This window comes from Hermetia illucens, chromosome 5 (genome assembly GCF_905115235.1).
Source record: "Hermetia illucens chromosome 5, iHerIll2.2.curated.20191125, whole genome shotgun sequence".
In the NCBI taxonomy this organism is placed as follows: Eukaryota; Metazoa; Arthropoda; class Insecta; order Diptera; family Stratiomyidae; genus Hermetia; species Hermetia illucens.
Genome location: NC_051853.1, coordinates 61,185,314 through 61,211,929, shown reverse-complemented (window position 1 = coordinate 61,211,929; position 26,616 = coordinate 61,185,314). Strand labels below are relative to the sequence as shown.

At 40.7% G+C, this 26,616-nt stretch overlaps 1 protein-coding gene across 14 annotated transcripts in view; it reads right to left on the bottom strand.

The window, feature by feature from the left end:
• The window catches only part of LOC119657303 (neurobeachin), a 511,509-nt gene that overhangs the window by 91,310 nt on the left and 393,583 nt on the right, over positions 1-26,616 (bottom strand). For 9 of the 14 annotated variants that reach the window (XM_038064152.1, XM_038064151.1, XM_038064148.1 and 6 more), the window contains exons 9-13: positions 15,811-15,957; positions 15,084-15,422; positions 12,990-13,130; positions 9,541-9,680; positions 8,870-9,083 (exon numbers count right to left, since the gene is read on the bottom strand). In XM_038064152.1, the coding sequence (XP_037920080.1) occupies positions 8,870-9,083; positions 9,541-9,680; positions 12,990-13,130; positions 15,084-15,422; positions 15,811-15,957 (981 nt within the window). The remainder of the gene's footprint in view (positions 1-8,869; positions 9,084-9,540; positions 9,681-12,989; positions 13,131-15,083; positions 15,423-15,810; positions 15,958-26,616) is intronic. The other 5 variants (XM_038064154.1, XM_038064155.1, XM_038064162.1 and 2 more) reach the window with 1 other exon arrangement.

Genomic DNA, 26,616 nt, shown 5'->3' with positions numbered 1-26,616 from the left:
TGCAAAGTGGTATTGGTTGCCATGAAGCAAGTGGTTCAAACAATACAGTTCCTCCGTCAATAATATGGAGAACATTTGTAATTAGTCCCAGACCTAGGAAAAGTAATTGCACTACCAGCTTTCAAACGGTCTGCATTTGGAGATAGAGTTGAAAGGCTCGAAGGTTGTCCGACTATCAGCCTCCTGAAAAAAGTCCTAGCTTTAATACGTAGCAATCTAAACGGCTGATATATCTGATGAGAGTAGAACAATCCAAATTAAACCACCATTCACTGAAATGAAAAATCATCAATATTACGGGTGCATTCCCTTGGTTTAGTGTCTTTAGTCGGGCCGTGGAAGGTATCAAACCATCTCCCAACGCGTTTAACTGTGTCAACTTGATTTCTATGGAGTTTTGAGCGCAATGGGTATCCCGAAGAGAGTTACGTCCGCATTACGACTAGGGCACATCTACATCTATGGACACCGCCTCAATCACAAGAATTTGCGCGAAGGCTGCGGATGTAGTGGACTGAGAAAACGAACCCCTTTATCATTCGCTTTTACTACAAAAAAATAACGTGTACCTGATTGTACAAGAGATTGCAGACCAGTGCCGGTTCATTATTCGCAGCGATACAATCCTGGTAATTATCAGAGTACGTATTCGACTTGAAGCAATCGTGGGGACAAGCGGCAGAGATGGCGGCATCAATAACACCACGCCGCAATGTGGGCTGAAGTCTCGGCTGAGGTTCGGGACGAATTCCAAAAAGGGTGTATAGAATAGGTATTCCCAGGCTCTTTGTATCTCCAGCAACTCCGAGAATTCTATCTCAAATCAATAATAAAATGGCATCTAGACTGTATGCTGATATGTCGCTACTGCAACTACAGCCACTTGTGGCTGCCAGGTTGCACGGTCAGAAGATTCGCTTTCTTGTTATTGGTTTGAATGAACACACATGAGTTCCACTATGGGGAATTAGTTTGGAATATTGGCACGACTCATTGAGGCAGAATATTACTAGGCTGCATTTTATTCAGCAGCAGCGCAGAGGAACTATGCCATCCTTAGCGAGACATCCGTAGTTGAAATTCTGGTCATACTAAAACAGAAACTTTTTGGTGTATGAAATCAATTACGATGATACGGCGACAGCCACTCCAGACGTATTCAGAGCGCAACGTATCACATGGGCTTTTGCAGATCACCCAACAAATCTCAACGGAATGTCTAGACAAAAAAATATAGAGGTGAACTTAGGGGTTACCCGTCCAGCTGCTGAGTGGGGACACGAATTTTGCGGATATTACCGAAGCGAGCTACAAATAGCTTGAAAAACTAGAGGCGCCCTGTTCTGCCTCGGGTGCAGAAGTTCTGGTCCAAAAAGTTGACTAGTATTCACGGTCGGTTGACAGTATAAATCAGGCCATTAGTCGAATTTCCTCCTTCCTCAATGCGTAGATTACCTATCCTGCCTAAAGTAGAAACGGTGCAGGACACCCGAGGCACAAACCCATTACTTGCTTACCAACGCTCTATAAATTCCTAATATCCATTTTTAGTGGTCAAGGTTTTGTATAACACTGAACCCCATTTTATGGATATTGAATGGGACTAAGAGACGTGGTTTTCCAAGTAAATATGGTTTACGTGCTGAATGCAAGCTGAAACACTTGGTACAATTAAATGACATTACGCTGCATACTTCGATATTTTAGAGACTTTAGATGTCTGTTGCGAGTAATATCATAGATATATTTAGCCGTGATATTCGCATGGCATTTAGATTAGATAAGAGTCAAACCCGAGCCAAGGTCACCACGAACCGCATGCTGGACAGAGCATTAGAGACCTCCATATCCAAGCTATGACCGAGACAGATCTCTTCAAATACCGAGCAATTCTACAAGAAACACATGCTCAACTTATTAATATACGACGTGTGGGGCTAGTGCTTAAATTGCATTCCTCGGGGAAGGATAAAATAATGGCGGATACGAATCACTATCAGTCGATTCCGAACCATATGAAGATGCCTCGTGACATCGGAGGCAGGGGTGTAGTCAACGTGTTTATTTTTGCAGTAAAGAGCAGGCGAGTCCGTTGCATGCAGCTGGTGATCAATCTTTCAATCCTGTAAGTGGGCTGGGGTCACACCCAAAGCGGATCGATGAATAGAATGGACGATGAAAGCAATGCACGGTAAACAAGTGGATTGTCCCTGGCAGCAGTCTGTTAATCTCCATTTGTCGACCGCGAGGGAATTTTTTTCTGAGATGAAGCGACGTCGGTAACTACGTAGCGCTCAAGTAGATGAAAGTGGTACAATACTGTCCTTGTCGATGAAATTACCAAGGAATAACCCCTCAAAAACACTAATCCAAACCAAGCTGAGTTAATCACAATGCCACAGGTCCTTAGTCATCGTAAACGCAAAAGCTTCGCGTGTTACCCCGAGTTCTGGATTGAAACAGAAATATCGTCAATGTATGCAAAGGAAAAATCAACTTCCCTTAGTGCCTTATTTACAAATGGAAGGATTGAGCGGAATTTCATAAATCAAACATTATTATCAGAAACTCGTGCAAGTAGAAATGAGTAATTATGGCGGTAATTACACAAACCAAAAAAATTCGTCTTTTTGAGTACCTGAGATGAAAACTGTTTTCTAAATAATAGTGTCCGCTCCGCAGAAGAGATTTAAATTCTAACTTCGATGCGGCTAACTTTTCGAGGGTCAGCCGGCGAACTTTTCGGGGACTGGTGAATCGGTTATTATAATACTGTATTATACGGAACGTTGCTGTCCTGTAGGCCCAGGGGTCAAACAAATTAACGATGGAAATTGCTTGAGCAAGCTATGATAGCCGACTTGCTCGGCGATAAGGACGACTACCAACCTTAGTTGATGAATTAATTACGTACTGGTTACGAATATCAATAGACAACCAAAAGTCACGACAGAAGTCTGCATCGAAAATAGGCTGAGAAACGACAGCCACATATTTTAGGTAGGTTCCACCGTAATCGTGAATCTCCAAAGTAAGTTCTGAAGTAATTGTAAATCAACTATATCTTGAACGCTTTTGAATGCGCGGATATTAGTTTTTCGCCTTCTCTGGTCTGGACAACTCTTTTCGTATAACATCCAGTTGTGAGAATGGCCTAGCACACTCCATAACAAAGACACAAGCAAGAAGTCGTGCGTCGGAGACTTTATCCGTAATATTGACTAAACGTGACAGATTCGCAACCTCGAATAGGTTACTATACATAGCTAATACATCTACTATACATAGCTAAATCAGTTTATTGAATTTGTGCAACTAGATACTCGTCCTACCGAGATCAACAAGGATATCTGATATTCGGCTGTATACGTATATTGCTAGCCCGCCATACCAAGGCGGCTTCTCTCCAGGCAAATCAGCAATAGATCAGATGTTCTCTCCATAGCGGTCAACGAAGAAATTGTTGCACTATGGTCATCAGTTCCACAATTTTTTCATTGGTTTTAGCCGCCTATGATAGCATAGATAGGATAAATCCATACACCGCCGTGAGCAAATTGGTATTTTAACAAAATTGATAAGACTGGCTAGGTTCATGATGACGAATATGCGAGGCCAGAAAAAAGCAGCAGGATCACTTTCGGGACATTTTGCCGTAAAAAAAAAGTCTAGTGCATTGGCCAGGTTCAAAACAAGTGCCCCAGAACGCTGAGCTAACTGCTAGAGGGAAATGGGAAGAAAACCACGAGATGTACGAATGTACTCGAGCCAGCCGAGTGGGGGTACGAGATTTTGGATTGCATCTTAAGGAAAACATGACAAAATTGATAGTCTTAACGTCAACCTTACAAACAACATCAATATCCAATAGGACTGATCAAAAATACGAGACTATAACTTTGAAACTGTTCAGGCAATCTAGGCTCGAAAATCACAACCTTTTATTCGAAACGTGTTACTCTAGGTTTCAGGCCTGGCTGCGGAAGTTTCCACCATATCTCGTTCAGCGTACACCGTACCTATTTTGAAATCTCACCTTCAATTATTCGGTGCCAACGTGACGTCAGTTACAACGCAAGAAGCTGCAAAAATCCAGTTTGATCAGGGGTTCAAGAAAGTTTTTGTTTTACCATTTATGTAGCGAATATTGGCTGGGTAATATTTGGAGTCGATTTTCTAGCGCATTTCTAGCTTCACTGGCTTGCGCACCCAGAAACATAGTCTTAACAGAACTTAAAATTAACAACTCAAAGTACCTCAGACGCAACAATTGTGTCAAAATAATTACTGTATTGTGCAGCTCTACATTCTAGCCTCTTTACCTCCTGTTGCAGAAGCAGAAGCATTCGATTCAATGTTAGAGCGTGACATTTGCCTCCCATTAAGCAGTCAGTTTCAGAGTCCAATACAGGGGGTTAAATAGAAATCAGGAGGGACAAACTTTCCAAAAGACGCTTGAAAACCAACGGTGGAATATGTTTTTTTTTTCTTCGGAAAAACTCCCATAGACTACATTGCGCAGAGAATTAGCACCAAAGAAGTGCAACGAATGACAAAGGGCCCTCAATAGAACACTAGAGGAATATCAGCGTTTGAGTGGTGAGAGACTCAGTTAGCAAATGCACCATTATTGGCGCAGAACGGAATCCAATAGCGGATGTTAGCGGATGCATGGGGGCGGTATTGGAACCAGTAGCAAGATTATGACGACTTCAAAATTCTTCTCTCGCAAACTACAAAGGATTGAACTTCGCTACAGTATCTCCGGCAGAGAATCAGTTGCTATTTGTGATGCAGCTAAACATTTTTGTTATATGGTAAAGATTCGGAAGTCATACATTAAGATAAATCACATACCCCTGATCTACAGTTTCCCACAACAATAGGATTTTTGCAAGACAATCACGTCAGTTCAAATTCCTGGCAAAAGCCTCGACTGGCATTCCGTATATTTTCGGTGCTGGAAATAGCGTTGCGGATACGCTCTCTCACGGTGAGCTTCCAATATTTATCAAGACTGAACAGTTAGTAATTGTTCAAACCGACCCTGGGCTGAAATAAATACTAAAATCGGAAACTGCACTTCGACTGCACAGTATTAATGTTACAATTCACTCGATGTCGCGCGATGTCTCTACTTACAAGCATCCAATTTCCTAAGCCATCTCAACGTTTCGAGCATATACATATCGATCAGGTTAGACTACTCGCATTAGACTGATCCTAGCTGATTCAAGCTCTTAAGACAACCGTGGAAGTTTCGGCAGACCAGTCAATTACAACGGAACAGTACACATGTAAACGGTGGTCGGCATGTATGTGGAGTTAAGCTGACTTGTCAGTTCAGACTGTACAGGCAGCCGGTGATAGATTGAAAAATGAATCGGTTAGTCGGGAGGGAGTTTAGGTTACTGGCTTGCCTTGTGTGAGTAGGATGCGAAGCCAGGCCGACGGTCGCCGATAGGTTGTAGGGAGTGTTCCGTTTATCATACGACATGCATGAATTTAAAGTTTAGCGGTTTGCATAATCAGATTTCAACTGATGTCACCTGGCTTGTCAGTATCGGTATGAAATATTCAATTCCAGCTGTAACCGGATGAATTCTGGACTATTGCGGCGTAACTAATACGTTTGCAGGACGCATACGTTTACCTTTAGGAAAGTGGTTGGTTGCAAGAAACCGCAATTCACAGGTAGGAATTGAAAGCTACCCCTTTTAGCCTGAGAATACCGCTCAGAGCATCGGTTGCTGAGCGGCAGGATGGATCTTCGTTGAGAGTCCCTAAGGCATTTATTTTGACGAGTTTAAGCTCGCCTGACAGTCAAAAGCATTTGCGAATCGTATAAATGAAAATCACAGCTCATGATTCGATTCCAAATTTGATCTTCTTCAAGGAGCCTCATACTTGCACGCACGTACTCCTTCAAACTAACGCTATTCGAAAATCATGGCAGCCACTGGCCATACATAGATCTTGCTAATGAAAACCAATTCACCTTCAAAGTGAAAAACGACGAATGCTGGTGTCAACCGATCGTCTGAAACCAGCATTCTTAGCACGTACCGATGAAGGACATGTATTCAATAGAACTGCAAAAACACGGTTCTTCAACTTACAGTACAGGGCAAAAAAATCCGATCAGTTAAGTGCGCGTCACGTACTTTCGCGTAAGTTCGTTATTTTAATTGGAATTGACAAGCGGTTTTTGTTGTTGTATAAATACAAATGTGGAAAAGGTGTTTGTACAGTTAGATTGTAGTTTCTCGTAGTGGAAAGTTTTTGAAGTGCGTTAATTTAGAAGAACGGCAAAAACGCGTAAAATGTGTGAGATCGACAAAGGTGAAATAATTGCCTTATTTCATAAAAAAATATAGTACACGACACGGTCGTTATCGGTTTTAGTCCGCCCTCTGTCGTTGACTTTTTAAAAAAAATCCTGGCAACTGGGTCTACTGCCCTGAAACAGGGTTCTGGAAAGCCGAGAAAGACTACATCAGCCGAAAACAGACTGATGCAGAGATTTTGCCTAAGGGGTTGGTTCAAAAGTACATCGGACATTAGAAAAGAGCTCAAGGATGCCATTGGCACAGAAGTTGATGCATCAACGGTTTCAAAGGCTTATAGAGAGTGGATTTCATGGCCGACGTCCCGCGAAGAAGCCTTTTTTAAATGGAAGAATGCGGAAGCAACACTATTTATGGGCAAAGGACCACGAAAATTGGACCCTGGAACAGTGGCAAACTGTAGTATTCTCCGATGAGTCCCAATTTAATATTTTTGGGTCGGGTGGGATTCATCACGTATGGAGGTGAGCGATTCAGTGGGGAGTGTATCCAGACGACAGTACGTCAGCCGGTGAGCAGAATGATATGGGTCTGCTTTTCGTTTTACGGTGTGAAAGGACTGTTATTAATTGATGGAAGAGTCAATGGTACAACCTATAAACAAATCTTGGAGGAGCATCTGATACCTTGCATTGAAGAACAATATCAGTATTCAAGTGAGGTCATTGACGATTCTGCGCTCTGTCACATGTTCCAAATGATAATTAATATTTTTTTTTTATTTTCTCTGATTTATAAGAAATATTGAAGATTCTCCAATAATTTGACCTTTTCTGCTTGGGAGGTGTGCAACTTTCTGGCCGAAAACTGCAGCTGACCTGGCCCGAGAACAGCCCAGATATAAACCCCATCGAAAACTTGTGGGCACTAATGAAGAAAAAGGTAGCTAACCAGAAGCCGAAAAGCCAACATGAGCTGGATTTAATCCTCTTAAGGACATGGAATGATGAAGTTGACCTGCAGATTCTGCAAAATCTTATTTCATCAACGCCAGCGAGAATTAGAGCCGTAATTAAGGCAACGGGAGGTGCAACGAAATACTAATTAAGCATTTATGAGTTTATTATTTAGTTACTAAGTAAACAAAAACAAAAATTATCATGATACGACTAGTTTTGTGATTGATATGAACATAAACCAAATTTACCTACTTTTCGTAAAGTAGATTAATTTTTTTTGGCCCATGGACCCCTCGTTTAGGACTTAGCACCCAGACTTAAAAAAAAACCTTCATCGCTTAACATTTTTTAAAGTTTGGGCGCTAAACCCTAAGCGAGGGGTCCGTGGACCAAAAAAAAGAGGGAGTAAGTTGCACCTTATTTGGTCCGGTTCGGCATTAAGTTGATGCGGACTTAGGACCCCACAATTCTCAAAAAAAAATATCCTCATATTTACTTTTTTGTCCAGCTCGATATTGTTTCTCAAAAATCAGATTTTCTTACTGATCGGATTTTTTTGCCCAGTACTATATGTACATATAACACATATACAGCATTAAGTTACGTATTCGGACTATTTTTTAATTCTCATTAAATTCAATTACGCCACCTTTTATTTCATAGGGAATTTGAATATACATTAAAATACCATGCAATTTTCATTTCTTATGAGAATATCCATATTCTGAGTGAATTATCTGACTTTCCCTAATCGCCCTAGTGTTTCTTTTTAGTATATATCATTCTGTTGCTAACGGTAACATATTTAACCTGAACTCCCTAAATTTTAATAATTAATGACAAAATGTATTTGAAAAAAAAACCAAGAACTTCCCAAACGACACAGTCAAAGCGATAATCAATAAAAACATACCATTCAAAGCGTATTCAGACAATTAAATGTACAAAAGTATCTTCAATCTTTTTCGTAGGTTAACAGTTCGATTTCATTTAATTTACAGACAAAGCTCCAAAAATTGACAAAAGCTAAAAAATTCACGTTCAATTTCAATATCCCAAAGTTCGTACTTGGGCAATTCGAGACAAAATTCATGCAATTCATTTGAAAAAATAACAATAAACCATGCTCTGATAGCATTATCGACATTACAGAAAAAACATTATTCTTTATAAATAAGGGAAACGAGCAAACAGTAAATTCTTTCATTTATGTACAAGACTTTTAATGAAACGTTGGTTTCATGAAATCATTCGTGCAATCAAGTTTTAAAAAAAAGAAACAAGCGCATAGCATCAAATCTAATATTTAGATAATTTCAGCGGATGAGATTTTGAATATTTTCCATCTAGATATTCTAATTCTATGCATAATCTTTTGTAAGAAATATTTGTTTCTTTTTCCAAAACAATTTTATGTATTTTATGTATATTATTTATGTTTTTAAACGGAATGAGCTTTAAATTTAAACATTTTCCAGGAAAACATTAATTATTATACAAGAGGAAAGTCCCCAAGTAAAACTAATTAAATTCTCGATTTTCTGATTTTACTTTCAATTTTTTGATGATGAATTCGAGGATGAAGAAAGTACAAATTTCAACGAAGCAAAATAGCAGGCTTACCTGTTTCAAAAGGAGATCACTATTTGCTGATAAACAGGTAACTAGATATTTCGTTAGGTTTAAAAACGAGCCCAAGACTTCCAGCGTTAAGTGCTCACGTGAAGATCTTTGCAACATGAATGAAATGACTAGAAATCCACGATTCTGAATCATATGCTGTTGAACGGTTTGGGAGCTCTCCACCAGCTCGCATATGAAACCCAATAGCTTCGAACTATAAAAAAGATATTCGAAAAGCAGATATGAATAACAGATATAGAAACAAGGTATTGAAGCAAGCACATGTCGTTATCTGGTATCGAAACATTATACCTGACTAAATTCGAAAATAAAACAACGACCCTGTGAACAGCAATCCCGAAATGCAATGTGATATCATAATTCAAAATAAGGACGATATAATAACACAAAATAAGGGCGAAGACAAAAGATACAACATCAGAAATAGAATGGATTCATACAACGTTCGTATGTTCCACCCTATCCACCTTGCTACTCCTGAACCATTCAGCAAATATGCATAGATTTTTGCCCCATTATCCTGCCAGGAGTACACTGTACATTTCGGAATGCCCGACATAAGTACGTCTACGCTGCCGAACGACATGCTGCCTGACTCAATTGTTACCGATAGGAAATGTCATTATAAATGTATTTCGTAATTTACATACCATAACGTGGGATCCCGCTTGACATCACTGCATCCGTCGTAGGGCATATCGAGTTGGGAGAACAGCGGAAACAGGACTTGAATTCCGCCAATAGAATTCAATGTACAATGAATGGAATGTGTAACAACAGCTTTGACATCCTGTGAAGTTAAAGAATAGAATAAAATTTTATAGAAATATTATTCGAAATAATTTTTGCGTATATTTTTGATTCGTGCTTTTGGTAAGGTAAGAGTTGTTTTTTCGGTTATTATATTAAATATTTTGTATTGACAAATTGTGGCTGGCAGTGGTCAAACCACCATTCTGAGTGGTCGGAGATGACCATTTGGATCCCTCAATTGTCATTGCACAAAAATGCACGTGTCCTTTCTGATGCGTGGGTCCGCACCGGATCCTGAAATAAACAGCAAGGGGTTTCGGGCGAGCCAATCGAATGACCAACAGACGAGCTAAACTTGAAAATGAAAAAAAAGAATAAAATCTCCGAGAAAATAATAAACTCAAACTGCATTCCGTAGTTCGTGATGATTACGGCTGGTACAGTAAAGAGTGGGATCCATTCTCGACAGTAGGCCTCGGCACACGATTGTGCCGCAATGTCAAACTCCTTGAACTTGAAATCTGAAATAATAAAAAACTGTTGTTCTTCCTCGTTGGTGTGCATATTTATTCTTGCAAAAACCGATATTTCGGGAACCACTTGTTCCCTTCATCAGTGCTAACAAGTTTGCTCATCTGTAGGCTTATTAGTTGTTACAACAAGTGGTTCCCGAAATATCAGTATTTGCAAGAATAAATATCCACACCAACGAAAAAGAAACAACAAACTTTTTTATTATTTCAGATAATTAATCGGGCTTAGATGGGAAAATAAGCGGTTTGTGGTCCGTGAACACGGTGAATTGCCTTCTATCGGAGATATTTTATAGCGAAGTGCGCGAGTAGCTCACGATCGTAGGCGCTGTAGTTACGCTGAACTGGGTTGAGTTTTTTCGAAAAGAAGCCCAACGGTTGCCAGGTTTGCTTCCCCCTTGGTGAGGTCCGGCGCTTACTGCTGTGTCTGAGGTATCAATGAATGCAGCTAGGAGTGCACCTGGCGGAGGAAATTCCAGTAGTGTAACATTAACAAGCTGTTGTTTGACCATTTCAAACGTCTGCACCGCCTTTGGTTGTAGGACCAGACAAGTAAACGTTGAGGATCGCTTGGTGATGAACAGCCTTGGGTAAGAAACGATGATACAAGTTTAACATGGCCAAGAACCTTTCTTCACCGTGGTTGGCAGGTGAAAGTTTTTTTATCGCTTCAACTTGTCTCGCCCTGGTTGAATTCCGTCAAGGGTAATCAAGTGGCCGAGAAATTTGACCTAGTTCTGTAGGAATTTGCATTTTTCACCGTTTAGAACGAGCGCGACCTCATGGAGATGAAAAATGCACTCGAGGTGGTCTAAATGCTTAGATTCGGAAGAAGAAGCAACCAAGACATTATCCATATGAACGAAGCAGAAGTTTAAGTTTTGTGGGACAGAGTGGATGAACCTCTGAAATGTCTGTGCAATATTTCACAAGTGAAACGTGATCCAGTCCGAAAGCTACGCAGGTAGCAGGTTTTTGGTATGTTTTCGGGAGCAACAAGGATTTTTTGATACGCCTTGGCCAGATCTAAGGTCGTGAAAATGCGGCACTTTGTCAGTACGCGAAATCATGAATGAGTACAACAGACTACCGATCGGGAATTGTCTGAGCATTTAGAGGCCTGTAATCTCCGCAAAGCCTCCACTCGCCATTTGGCCTAGGGACCAAATGTAGTGGAGATGACAAACAGCTGCAACAGGTCTGCAAATACTCTGTTTCATGAGATATTCGAAATCTTTTTTTGCATTAGCTAGCTTTTAGGATGATAAGGGACTCACCTTTGGAAAGATCGGGAAGCCGTTTGCGCAGGTGGAAATCTTTCCTGACGACTTTCAAAGGTTGCGGGGTCTATTAGGGTTTTGTTCTGAAGGTACACCAACAGCCCATAGTGACACAAGAAGTCGGCGCCTAAAATGGGGGTGCTAATGTCTGCCAAAACGAATCGCCAAGAAAGCCACTTCGGTCACGTTGCTCCCAGTGCAGAAGTGAGACAGGCGTCCGATGAGCTGCCACTGTTCTGGACGAACTCGCAATTTTTGAATGACAGTTGAAGTCTTTAAGATTGACAGCAGCATATAAACGTAAATTGTAGATTAGACGAGTGAAGATATTTGCTTAGGATGGAGAAAGCAACGTTGGAAAAAGTGTCATCTTATAGAGGGTTGCGAGAAAAAAAAGGGGCCGAACAAGATAGTCTTGGTTGCAAATAATGGTTCAGTAGCTTCCTTGAATACTAATCGTTGAGGATTTCGTTTGTAAAAGGAAGAAACACTTATAATTTTTTGATACTTCTCTGATTTGCATTCACCATTCTTCCTCTTATATCCTTGTTGTCGATTGGAATAGGTGTGAATCCTTCGATTTTGCTAATTCAGGGGGCATTGAATCGAAGCCACTTTCTATTGATGACGATGATCTAGTTTGGCAAACAAAGGATATGTTTGATAATTAATTTGGTAACTTCCATGAACGAAAAGACCACAAATAGTAGTAGCGCTAACTGTAAAAGAAGACGACCAAAAATAGAGGAGGCCGGAGGAGTAATTGTAGACTTGATGGGACGAAGACCAAATTTGTTGAATGTTTGCCTTTCGACCTTGTCACCCCGGCTTCGAATCCCGCTTGGTCATGGATGTTTGTGTTCGTCATTGTATTTTCTCGTTGCCAGAGGCTTAAAACTTGTTCAAACATAAATGTGATAACAGTGAAACTTAATCACAATCTCACTGAAAATCAATCTGGAGAAAAGTCACAATACGAGATACAGATTGTGTGGATGACTCTATGCCTCACAAAGGAGTGGGCAGGAAAATTATTGCTAAAGATGCTTGTGTGCTTATTCGAATTTTGCGGTTGCACAGGTTTGGGGAATCGATTCCACAAAACTAAACATATTAATAAGGAGAAGCACGTGGGCTTCCTTATAGCAGGTAGACCGATACAATCGCCATCGGGGAACATTATATTTTCCCTATTGAATACGTTGATTGCTTTCCAGCAGATATAGTCATCTTTTATTAATCCATAAATCCTCTTATGATGCTGATTAATTCCTTGCTTCGTTTCCTGAATTATATAGCCACCCACCACTAATTACTAGTCATATTTCCTCGAATGAAGGTAACATTATTATTCCCACGCCAACTTGCCAATTACCGTATTCAGTTACCAATATTATTGTCAACAAGAGCTCCCAATGAATGGAATTAATGGATATCTGGTGCTCAAATCAATTTCATTCAAAATAAAATATTTTCCCTATAGTTGCCAGGAGATGTAATATTGATACAATTAATAAACATGGGATACTTTACCTGTAGCATAAGGGCATGCGGTGTGTGAACAAAATATGAAACATTGCCTTTGGGGGCTGATTGTAAGCATAGCTGGCCATCAGTCGCAACTGGATTGTACATAAACACAATTGCATTCGATAGTTTCCCGTCATAAAGAACCTGCAAATATTTTACCTTTATTATTTCATTTTTAATTGGAGAATAAACTACGCTAGCGGTAATGGAGCTCTACGCATAGAACGCTAGTACATTTACTACTTATTTATGAAAAGTCAATGTTGTAGGCTTTAATTGAGTCTGATTACAAAAATATGCACGTTGATAGTATGTTATGTAACTATGCATTTGGAACGAGGTGTGTACATAAAGCTCGTCGATATCAGTTGTATCGGGAGTTCCGGCGAATATTTAATTCAATTTGTAAAAGCACCAAATAAACGTTGAGTGCCAAGCGTATAAATTAATTGGAAAAGGAAAATGAGAGCAAAGAAAAACACTTGGGTAATAAAATAATTACAAGGATAAAATAATTGGTTGTGATATGGAGGGCTGTGTGTCAGGGAAGAAGTCAAGTGCTCAGCAGCTGCCCTTTTGGGTGTAGAGTGACGACCGGCCACGCAATTTGCAGCCCCTTGGGACTCAAAACACTACTTTCCATGAACAAAGCCCAGCCCATCGACAGCAAAACAAAGTTCATGAAAAGTCAATCGAAGCCCATACTCGTTCATCTACATCTACTTCAGGAGACCACGTAACAAACTATTCTCTATCACAAAATGATCTATGCCTGGCTGAATACCGCACTGCCACCCTCTCCATTCGAGTGTCCTCCAGGGAACATTAAAGTTCCCAGCAAAGTGAATAAATTAAAAATAATAAAGATAGATTGAACCGACGTTGATTAAAAACACGAGGATGATGATCCGTACGGGCACGGAGGATACCATATGCAGTATGCAATTAATCAGCGAGGCACCATCTACAGAGTCCCAAAGGCTCGGTGGCAATTAAATGTGTATTATTTGCAGAGGCTCAGGTATAGGAAATTCTGTTCGGTGTTGCATGACATAGGTGCACTCCAGCGATGGAAGCTCCTGCGTCAAGTGCTAACACCAATAATTAACGAAGCAAAATATGCTACAGTTCACCTTTGAGGATGTTTCCACAGTTCGATGGGTGAAGTGATGGCAGATAGGAAGGTCAAAACGTCTCACTCGAAAGACTTTTCAGAACAACATACAGAAATCGACGGCTTCGATAACCGTCTAGAGAGATTCATTAATTTTTCCAGAAAGTTTCCGCTAGGGCTGACGATGATGCGGCAAGTTTTTCAGGGGTTTTCTATAGAGGCTCATTCAGGTTCATTTGCAAACTTGCACACTTGTTTGTCTTCGTATCTGAAAACGTGGATAAATGGGTCATCAAATTGAGGACGAGTCTCTCAAGTAGATCAGATAGGGAGTTGAACAAGTCAAACTGAGGCCATACAACTTTGGAAACAGGAAACCTGAGCAATTGGGAGTAACTGGAAAATCACAACCTACTTTTGTAAGCTTTCACGTTTTGAAATAAAATGAAAGGATGCGAACTGAATCAAAATTTGAAGCCGAATCGAACCAAGGGAACAATACTGCTATAACTTAAACTAAAAAATTATTATTATAGTATTTTCCAATCAGCACTGGATTTATAGATAGATAGATTTTTTTATTTCTTTCTCGTTTTTACTTTCCGTATCTAAGCATGAGCGTGGAATTTTTTAGAAGCACAAAATTGAACCCAGAGGGTGTCTCCCGATTAGTTCTTGTCTTTCTTAATTCAGTAAATTGAAAATGATTATCAGCAAATGGAGATATATAGACTAATCTGAAGTTTCTTGGTCCTCGGGGAAACATTGCCCAATGCAAACAATTGAAATTTCGAAGATTTTAGATAATTTCAGAACAAAAATATTCAATATAGGAAAACTGCGGGGTGCAAAACCACTCCTCGGCCTAAATTCCAGTGCGAATGGAAAAAAATAAAATCACTAAAATATCGATAAAAAATTGAACTAACTAAAATAAACTTAGTATAAAGTACAAATAAAGTAAATAAAAAAAGCATGCTTACTGATCGCAAATTAAGTTCATCACTACTAGTGGCACTGATGGACGAAGCAGCACCTGCTGGAGTAGCGTTTGCCAAATTCGATGGCGCAACGTTACTCATTTTCCGTCCACTACCAACAACAGGCGTTACCGATCCCGACGCTACGCTACCAGTTGCCGTTACATCTTTCGAAGTACTGGTCGTTTCTGTGGCTATTGCTCCAACAGGATTAAAAGGATCACTAGTGACCAGATCGCCAATGGATAGCGGATCTGTACCACTTACGTCCTCTAGTACACTCACCCGCTTATGATTGTCCGGCAAATTTAAATAGCACTCGTTGTCGAAACGAAATTGTGACTGTTGTTTTTCGTTAGGTGCAAAAAGGATTTAGGTCATTGTAAGGAGTTTCGTCCAGTGATTTTGGGTCCAGGACATTCGGTAGTCAGTCGGATGTTTGTTTATTTTGTTTTGGTATTTGCAAGAAACAGCACAACAACACGAATGCAATTTAATATAATTTGCGGTGTCGCCAGTTCATATACATAATATGAGACAAAACACAAGTGCAGCGTGTAAAAAGACGAGAATGAAAAGAAATGAAAAATTATAAATTAAAAATCGTCAAATTCTAAACATTTTAAAAAATTCTGTCACAAAATATTATAGGTTGAAATTATTTACAGATACTATTGATTTTGCATCTATTGTGAGACTGTCTGGGATGCGAAGGGAAGATTTTACTCACCTTGTAACCGGGTCCTAATCGATGCATGGCGCAAATTTGTTGTGTTGTTAGAGCTTCACTAAATAGATAAATGGCCGACATTTGACCACAAAAGACACGTTCTTCGTCCAATTCTGGTGTTGCACCAATGTAACATTTGTCGAATGGCTGCAAAACAAAGAAATTGTAGCGAGAGAAAGTGAATTTCAAACAATAGAAAGGCTTTTGATTCAATAGGAATCAAAGTGAATATCTTCTTGTAGTAGCCGAGATTTGAGTTGAGGCCAACAAATAGAAATGGCTACTCACAGCTACTAATATCAATAGCGAAACAATGGATCTCCGAGGCAATTTCCATACCAAAACTAACTGGCATAAAGTCTGTCAAATAAGCGTTTATGAGCGGGTTTTTGCCTATTAATTTACTTAAGTAAAGTAAAGATCAAAGATGTTGGTTCCCCAGAGCCGTGAAACTTTAAAGAGGGATACTACATTCCATCCTTACATTGTGTTAAGAATCGCGAAGAAGCAAAAAATCTGCAATGGAATTATAAAGTTTGACTATTTCTTCTGAACAGACTCAGCCGGCAAGCCAGTTGAAAACACAGCGAGGATTTCATGTTTGTTTAGACTTTCGCGAGAATTTATCGCTGGTGTACATTTTTGATAAGTGCTCACATACAAGGCCTTCCACGGCCACAGTTGAACTAACGATGTTGGGGCTTGCCGCTACAAGGGTGGTGCTTTCAGTTCAACAGGCAGCCGGGTGAATTGCGGGCTCTTCCGGCGTAACTGGCAGCCCGAACTGAATGTAGATGGCGGGCTTAATACGGATCCCGGTTGTGCATCCACAGTGATCCACTAGCGATAATGCGTCACTATTCCAAAGAATCGCCAGAAAAATTCCGACTCATTTCGTTAAAAATTTGTAACGGCTGCTGGATTCACACCACAGTGGAAATTCACGTGCTGCGTTTGGCCTAAATCATATCTAGACTAAATTCTCTTCCTCCTACAGAGTAACATTTTGAGTCCTTTTGCTGCTAATCCTTAGTTCCTCCACTACACACCTAAATCCTTAATCAACGAAATGGTCACTTTCAAAGCTAATAAGAATAATAGTAACACCTGTGGTAAGTTTGTTTTTAAAATAGTTTTTTTAACCGTTCCTATTCTCTCCTCAGCGTTATGACCATAAGCCCTTCCAAAAGTATTGAACAAACCAAGTGTATTTCATATATCAGAGCATTCCTCTTCTAGTGTTTAATCCTTCTGGTTGGGTCTGACTGCCTTAATAGCGACCTGCCTGTGAGTTAGAACGGCAACGCTCTGCTTCCTACAGTTACTTTGGAGGTGAAAATAGGAACACGTATCTAAGGTGTATATTTTGCTTATCATTATTTGTTGAAAGTACTTTTTTCTTAAACCAATGATCCCTGGCGGCCAAAAAGTGGTATAGGTTCCAGGGCGAAATGTGAATTGGCGCTCACAATGGACCTGGGACACGCCTGATAAACCAACACCAAGAACTCTACTACCAAACCCTATTTCCAACTCCATGTGATGACCCCTGGGAGTCCTTCCTTACTGAAAAACTGCAGATGGAGAAGGATGAAGGTCTCCCGCGCCTGAAAGCAGGCAAACACAACGATAATTAATTAAATAAATAAATAAATAAATTATAATAATGGCCATCCGTTAAACCATGTGTTCAGACTACGATTCCTATTCAGCCAAAGAAATGAAACCAGCTGTTATTGACTTTGCGTTTGCGAGGCAAACAGAGCAGGCTGCAGAGTCGGAGAAGGATACCTTCTACGAGGCAGTAGATGGAACTCTCGAAGCCTGCTCCAGGTATGATATCAAAATCATGCTTGGAGATTTTTACAGCCAAGTAGAGACGGAGTTTGCATACAGGCGATACGTTGGCTCCCATAGCTTACACAAAACAACCAATGACAACGGACTGCGGATTATTGAATTAGCAGTGTCACACGAAATGATTGCTGGAAGCACCTGGTTTGCGAGGAAAGCGGTCCACAAACAAACTTGAGTCTCTCCAGACGAGATCACTTTCAACCAAATCGACCACCGCCACCTCTCATTCTTGATGAATGTCAGAACATATACGGGGGCCAATATAGACTCGAATCACTATCTTGTTGGCATGGTGCTCCAAGCTCGGATAGTAATCCCACCTCGTATCCCCTTTGATACTCACGTGAGAGAAAACACTGAAGTCATCCATAAAAGGGAAGTGGAAGTGAAAATGGATGCCGCAATAACCGCAGCTAACAGCCCTGGAGATGGAGCATCAACGAAATGATTTTCACTTCTGGTTCGACGATGGATGTAAACTAGCAACAGAACGGAAGAATGCCGCATACCGAGCAATGTTGCACTCCCACAGAATGCGGGCGCGCGAAGAGGGCTATCCCGATCTCTGTTGAGCGGCAAAGCGACTTCACTGACAACAAAAGGAAACTTGGGGAAACTAATAAGTCTGCGAACTCAAAAACTACAATGAGGAACCGCACCAGGCCCGCCTTATGCACCTCGATGCTCATCCTGCCGAGACAAAGAGGAAAACCTAATTTCGAAGGAATAGACATATTGGAGCGATAGTTCAGTATGGAGGCGACCAACTATACCAAGCGGTCCATCAATTGATGCTCAAGGTGTGGGACAACGAATCAATGTCTGATGACTGATAAGCAAGAATTATCTGTCCCATGTATAAAAAGGGAGATATGGCGCAATGTAGCAATTATAAAGGTATCATTTCGCTGAGCACTATCCTAGCATATTCTCCACTAGGCCGGATAGCCCCGTACCCCAAAATGTTATCGGCCCATACGAAAGAGGCTTCATTCCGATGAAAAAACTGTTGCAATACAGAAATTAGTTGCACCATCTTTTCATGGACGTTAAGGCATAGTTAGTGTAAAGCTATACACGGCCATAAGAGAATTCAGCATCCCGACTAAATTGATAAGACTGATTAAGGTCAGATAAAACCAGCAGGATCACTCTCGCGACCATTCAACATCATTAATGTCCTATCATGCATCGATGCAGATATTAACGAAAGAGGCACCATCCTTTTCAGATCCACCCAACTACTGGCCTTTGCTGACGATATTAACATTATGGGAAGAACAATCCGAGATGTACAGTCTAGCTTCATCCACATCATCAGCGGGCAGGAATGGAAATGAGATTTTCGGCTGAAGATTAATGAAGGCTAAGGCGACAAAGAGCTCTCTACATCACTGATATCCCCGCATATTTTGGTCTCCTCGACTGCATCTCTTTGTGAAGACGAAAGGAAGTTAACCCCAGAAGGACCTTCAAAGATACTTTTGGGCATGTCCTCAGAGTATAACGCCAGCGATAAACACAGAAGCTAGTTTATAAAGTTTATCAAACTATTTCACTGTTTGGTCTAGCGTAATTCGCAAATATTTTACCTTTGTTGTCCCTATTGGTGTCAGTAGCTCACCCTGTGGGCAACTTTGAGTTGTGTGGATGACACTGAGCAAGAAAGACGACTCACAGTTTCGGAGCGATTCCCGTCTGTTGCCACCTTCGATCACGCTGCTGTCAGGCCAGAGGTTTGCCTCTGCTTTGGACGAAACCATTCGTCACCTTTCTTGCTTTTTTGCTTGCTTTCTTTTTGAATTTCGGTTGATGGGGAGTCGAGCTGCTTCGTGTCAGAAAGGAGTAGCGATTGATTGTAGTCTAGTGGATACCAGAGATACCCCTGTGCTAAAACTAACTACTGGGATTTCCGGTAGTTAGGCGAAAAACGGATTGTCGGTTTGTAGCTCGAAAACTATATCAATATGTCATCAAAATGGGTTTATTGCCTGTAGTACAGTAAAAGGCGGACCATTAACTACAGTTTAGGGTTTATGGAGTAAAGGACGGTAGAGATCTGGATCCAGTTGCCATCACCAACCAGATGTTGGAAGAATTGAAGATCAGCGTCCTAACGAGGATGTCCACCACTATACAAGGAACGGATTTGACCGTGGTCGGATTGGAATTGATGGAAACAGAGAACTTGTAAGTTTCTTCGGCATAAATGGAGGAAGTGGAAACAGCAACGTAGATATCTTCTGTGAATGACACACATCCCCGATCTCACATCTGGAGATGCATGCGGGTAGTCTCCAAACCGAAAGCAGGCATACGTAGTCATGAATGAAATTTGTGTTGAAAACAGTAATGTGTGTCCTAGATGTCCACATAAGGATGATTATTATAGAAAGATCGCATCTTTGCAACCCTCAACGCGTCTACCTGGTCTTGTTTCTTTACAAGGCAATTAGTACATTTGAACAAACATGAACATGAAAAGGACATTAAATAATATTAGAAAGGCCTCCTACACAATGGGTATATCTATGCTAAGAATCAGGACCGTGAACCCTGCCATGGTAGCGTCATCTCGCTAGTATTCTTCCTCGACGCGGACGGTAGCGTCTGACGTCGACGTGGCAATATTGATACCAGGGATGTTTTCCACATTAATCAATGGGATTTTGGAAGGAGTACTGCAAAAATGAGTCCCTGTGCTGCAGAATAGGCACTTGTCATAAATTCAACCTGAAAGTATTCACTACCCGATACCCGCCTGTGCTTGAATGGGAAAGTACTGCCACTTCCTCCGAATCCTCGATGAAACGATATAGTGGGGACTAACCACAAAACTGCGGATTAAGAAAGCTGGCATGGCAAAACGCCCTTCGTGAAAAATATGGTTCTACGGATGCAGTTGTACTTACGTTATTATTATTCAGTGCCCTGCCCGGAGCAGGGAGTACAATAACACCAAGCATAAAAATACCCTAAGAAACGGTTGCGTGGGCGCTACTGGAGCTATGCGCTCATTCGGCACCCTCAAAGTTTCCGGCAGCACCTTCCACTTGACATAGTAGCATATTGTCGAGCTCCGGGAATTGGGATACTGGAAAGCGAGGCCCGATGCCTAGGCGACACATAGACCTGTTTTTAGGAGAAACTTCGATATGGATTCCCAACCAGGGAGGAATGGAAGGGTGATGTATTACAAGGTTATGATATCGTATTTTTCACAGAAGTGTTCAAATTGGACTCTGTGGGAGTTTTCCCACATGTTTGAATCGTACAGTGATCTAAGTTAGATCAGCGTCTTTCGAGCGAAGATACGGACTAAGCAGGAAGGATGTCGACGGATATGAGAACGATACGAATCTTAAGCGAAATATAGCTATCTTCACAATTTAAGAGTTAACCTTGACATCTTCTAGGTTGGTAAGGCCATTACCCAGCTTTAGATAGAGGCAAAGGACACAATATAAATCGTTCTTTTCCAACTTCAAGGAAATCTCTCTTGCCCTTCACCCCTTAGCGTGAATTCCAGTCTGGCTCTAAGATTTCGAGCTCGTCAGATTTGAAATCTTCTCTGAAACGCTATGCGTCCACTTTTACTTAAAATCTAGCAATAGTCGAGATTGTGACATCTCGGAAATAAAAATAAGCAAGATACAATATCTTATATGGTTTAAATCAGGTAAATATGCAGAAAGAAAGAAAATGAATTTTCATTTAATTATTTGCATCAATGACTTTTTTAAATACCACAAATCAGGTTCCATTCGTTCAATTTTCTCTTTTCATCCATTGAAATTGCTTCCAATAAAAAATACCTTAATAGACGATAAATATGTATATAACGAATTCATGCCCTACTTCAACACAACTAGAGACACTTAAGTTAAATTTTTTTATTGAAATCTCAGGAAAGCTTTTCAAAACAATTATTTCCTGGAAAAAAAAGTTTAAATTTGGAGTGAAGTATGGAATCATGCTTGATTCGGCTGTGCTCCTTGTTTGACCTAAATTCAGACACAAAAGTATTTCTCAACTGAATTTTAAATTGCTGAGTGTTACAATTACGAGCAGAAACCATTTTTAATCACTACTTTCTCTTGAATTTCCCTACAAAATTTCAGCACCCCTTGGGCAAGATTATATAATATCCTTTTGTATATTTTAACCGTTAAAAATTGGTAGTTATGCAACAATTCTTAGGTTCTTCTATGAAGGTTTTTAGATATTGTACATAAAGTAAAATTCTTTCCTTTTCACAAGCAAGATTGCTATATGTAGGATGTGGGCAAGCTGTCATCAAAATAGCTAGCTTTCCTAGAAATTTACTTAAGGGAATTCTTTGAGAAAATATGACCAGAAATCTTTTCTCTTCAAAATGACCAGAGGAGACCTAATTTTGGTACTTTTCTTGTTCCATAACACAAAAGAAGTATTCAAGTTACATTTATTGTCCGCTGGAAAAGTATTTTAGCTTTTAATAAGATGTTTTCCTTTGTCCTCTTGCTCATTACATTCTTCATCTGTGATTCGAAACCACATGGCGATGAATCATGGTAGCCTATTGCCTGTTTTGGACATTTCATCAACTTATTGGACGCACAAATTGGGATTTGAATTTGGACGAGCGAGAGAAGTAATTGTGTGTTAATGAGAGGACTAATTTGTAAGTGACAACAGGAATGTGAGAAATTATCGAAAGGAATGTGCCGAGCTAAGTAGATTCTCAGGAAGCTATACGAATGCGAGTGCATAGTCCTTTATTTAATCCTTCATGTGAATGGCAACATCAATGCTTGTCAATTTCAGAAGAAGGATATAAGGCGAAAATAGCTAAGTAGAGAAGTTAACTTGATAAGCTTAATTAGGAAAAATAATTTTGGCCAAATGAAAAAAGTTTCAAAATATGCTATTTTTCGAAGATTCCATTTTAATTCGTTCCGTGCGAACAATAAATATCTTCAAGTCCAACCAGATACTATGCACTCATCTGTACATCTACTTTTTGACATTAATGGTCAGCAAACTCCACCGCTACTCAACAGGTAATCATTTATGTGTAAGAGTGAAGTTTGTTTGATATTATCCATTATTATCGATGGTGTTGCCATCTTTCTGGTAGAACCACGATCCCATCTTCATAAAGTTTCTGTGGTTTGTGGAAAAGAACTGGGATAAGTGATTTTCACAGTCACTTTCTGAATTCAACTTTTTCCTCTGTAAAGAAGAAGAAACTGGAGGGGATGATTTTGATACAAAGTTAGGTATATACAGTAAGTGGGTCAAAACTTGCAGCCAAGCTCCTCCAGTTTTTGTCGGGTGATCAAAGATGTATGTTGTCTTGCTGGAAGAAGACACCACAAGATATCGTCAATTCTGATGGGTTTTTGAGTATTGAGTCTCGTTAATTATTGACAGTAGAGATCGAATCAATAGTTTGGCCAGGCTGGAGTAGTTCATGGTGGATGATTCAGTTGTAGTCCCACCACACATCATCACCTTGTTATTTTGAAACCATTTCTGGAGCTTCTGATGGTTTCTCCTACGGGCGTTTCCACTGCACATTGTCGTACGTGGTCCATTTCTGATCCTTCGATTTCTAATCATCCGTATCAGACTTCCCATGTCATCTAACTATATGATACAGATTACACACTCGTGGGGATTAAAATTTGCTGGGCCAGAAGGATCCCTGGCGATAGACTGACTTTTATATCGAGTGGAGACTTTGAAAAAAAATATATAGAATAATTTCCAACTTCTTACCTACTCACATGCTATTTGAAGATGATGCGGCCGATTGGTGCTGAGAATACCACCAACCCAGAGGAGGTTATAGATGACCAGATTTTTCAGAATCAGTTAGATAGGTATTTGGAAATGAGCTCACAATCATACCCAATAGGGGCAGAATCATTCAAAGACTATCAACGATAAATTCAAGTCAGAAATCGGAATCCGCCAGTCAACCTTCTCGATCTTCTTCGGAAACTTGGTTGTTTAACCCAAAAAAGAGGAGTCCGTGGACTACAAAAGAGGAAGTAAGTTTCTTCCCAAGTGGTGCGGTCCGTCACTAAGTGGGTCCGGAACAGAAATAGTGGGATGTCCACCTGGAATAGAAATAGTGGGATGTCCACCTGTAGACCTCTTCTTCTTTTCAACATTTGTCCACTTTACAAGTGGCGTCGACTTGTCTTATTTGACTGTCTCATTTTGCACTATCAAAGGCTTGGTCTGTAATAATGACGATTTCAAATCACCATCCAGCGTATCAAACCACCGTAGTTTCAGACGGCCTTTTGGTTCGGTTTCCATCGACTTCAATGTTCACACCAATCTTTCTTGCCAGTCAGACAATGTTCTAGCTTCCCTAATAACCCGACTGAAGAGCTCACTGACACACAGTTTTATAGAATTTTGCTTATATAGAGAATGAGCAAATTCTTCCGTTGAAATCTGCATAAAAAATATTCCCGCCATCCATCTGACGCGACTCGTCAATCGATAAGAGCATTAAAGATTCCTCTGGCTATCTCGAGTATTTGGTCTATCGTCAAGATCTTTGATATTAGAACTGCGCAATTTTATGGGTGTATGATAAACGAGTAGTTTCAGGTTGCGGATCCTCCTTCTTCCGGGCCAATTAATGTCAAAACTAACATCCGTTTCGAAAGGCACCAATCGAGACCTTTCATTTGATACCCCACATTCCTATATTCGATGAACAAAATTTTACATTCATTCTCTACGTGTATGGGAACCCCCTAAAGTTCAACGTATAGCAATGTCATTTAGCGCATATGTCGAGGTTCACAGTTCCAACATTTTTAACGAATTGCGTGTCAATAGGCAGGCGAACAAAGAGTCCAGTGCGTAGTTGCAAGATTTCCCATCTGTCACGTGCCTTTGTGCAGATAAGCTTGGCAGGGCGTATGTATATGAACGCATGTTTAGGTGTGCATGGGTATATTTATGCGCAGGTCAGGTAGGTGGGTAGAAAATGCCCACCCGTGGACAAAAATTACTATGGGGGGTTTTGGAAGTTGGCGACTGCTGTGGTGGACAGCTCATTCCCCGCAATACCTAATCTTACAAGCAGATTAGGCAAGGAGGTGTTAAACCAGAGCACCTTGTTCCCTGGAACATCTGTTACAAAAACGTAAAGAAATGCGCTCAGGAGAAAACGGTGGATATCAAAAGCCGTAGTGACACCAACCGCATCCGAGGGAAAGGCATCAGTACAGCATCTTCAGGATCGAGTGACGAATCCGTTCAAGAAAATCTCAACAATTATGAGATCTCTTAAAATATCCAAAGCAGTAAGAGGCCTGGGCCAGCCAAAGGAGGAAACCTAAAACAAGTCGGGAAACCGGAAGCTGGACGCTTCAGGTACGAAAGGTTTTGTGTATTTCTTAGTACGGAGCACGTAATATATCCATATATTATGTGAGAGTATCCACTTTCGGGTGATATTGATATACATAGTCTTCAATTTTCAAAGAAGCAACAACTTCAACGTATTATAAATTTGTTAGTAATAGTGCGATTTCCATCAAACTTGGTACGATCATGCTCTACGTTATAGCCTACATCACTGCCGAATTTCGTGCCGCTAGGATGAATTTAAAGGGGGTTCCCAGCCAATTACGAAAAATTATAGTAATATACTATTATTAACTTTATTTGAACAGATATCGGTATGAAAGGTATTTCGGATCCAAGGCACCATATAGTGGCAGCCTCCTGATTTTTTTCAGATTTTTCGGTTTGGTAGTTTCTGAGAATGGTCCCCTTAAAGAAATGATCACTTTCAACCCCCCGCACTCCCCACGTTTCCAAGAAATGTCAAAACTAAGACCGGCTGCAAAAAGTACTAATCGAGACCTTTAATTTGATAGCCCACATGAATATATTTGATGAAAAAAAAATTTACACCCCCCTTTTGCATGTATGGGGACCCCCCCTTAAATTCAACGTAAAAGGATGTAACTCACTGTATGTGTGAGCGTTAACAGTTCCCACCTTTCTACCAAATTTGGTGTCAATCGCTATAACCGTCTCCGAGAAAAATGCGTGTGACGGACAGACAGACAGACAGACAGACAGACAGACAGACCTGTGAGGAGTTGCCAGATCTCCCATCAGGCGCGACCCCAGGTGGCGGATAGGGGCATACCTATTGATGTGTAAATATGTGTTCATGCACTTTTCTTTTCTGACTGTGTATGGGCTAGTGTTTGCTCATCTCTGGTGCGTGGACCAAAATGGCTATGGGAAGGATACCCAGAACATAAAACCACCATGGAAGACGAGAGAAAGAGTAAACTTACGGTGCAGGGGCTCGGAACCCCAGTACCGGCGGCTTTTGGGAGTGAGCAAGCGGGCTCCCGGTCGTCGATATCCCTCGACCGCAGTGCCTCGGTGGTGGACAACTTGGCCACCTTGGCATATAATGTTACAAGTGATTTGGATCAGGAGAAGGAAGTGTTCAAGCGAAGTGCGACCTTACCGAGAACACCAGTAGCAAGAACAACCAAGGATGAACTGAAGATGGATCGTTGGACGACAAAAACTGTAACAACACCCACAGCATATGTTCAAGATGCGCGACAGCAAGAGGTGCTCCAGGAACAAGATAAGGATCCATTCAAAAGAAGCTCATCAACTTTGAGATCTCCACCAATGCTAAAGGCGATGAAGGAAAAAGTACAGGCAAGGTCAATAACTGGCAAAAGTGAAACAGCGTATAAAAGGAGTAACCCTGTCGGGGCTTATAAGGAGTGGAGTCCCGATCCGGAGGAATTACCCTTCGCCCAGCTTGGGGCAAAGATAGTTGAGCTGTCCGAGTTTATCAAAGACAAACACAACGTGCACCAAGCCATAAAGAATATGGTGAGGGCCATTAGAGTCCTCTATAATAGATCACAGATGGAGGAGAAGAATAATAACAAC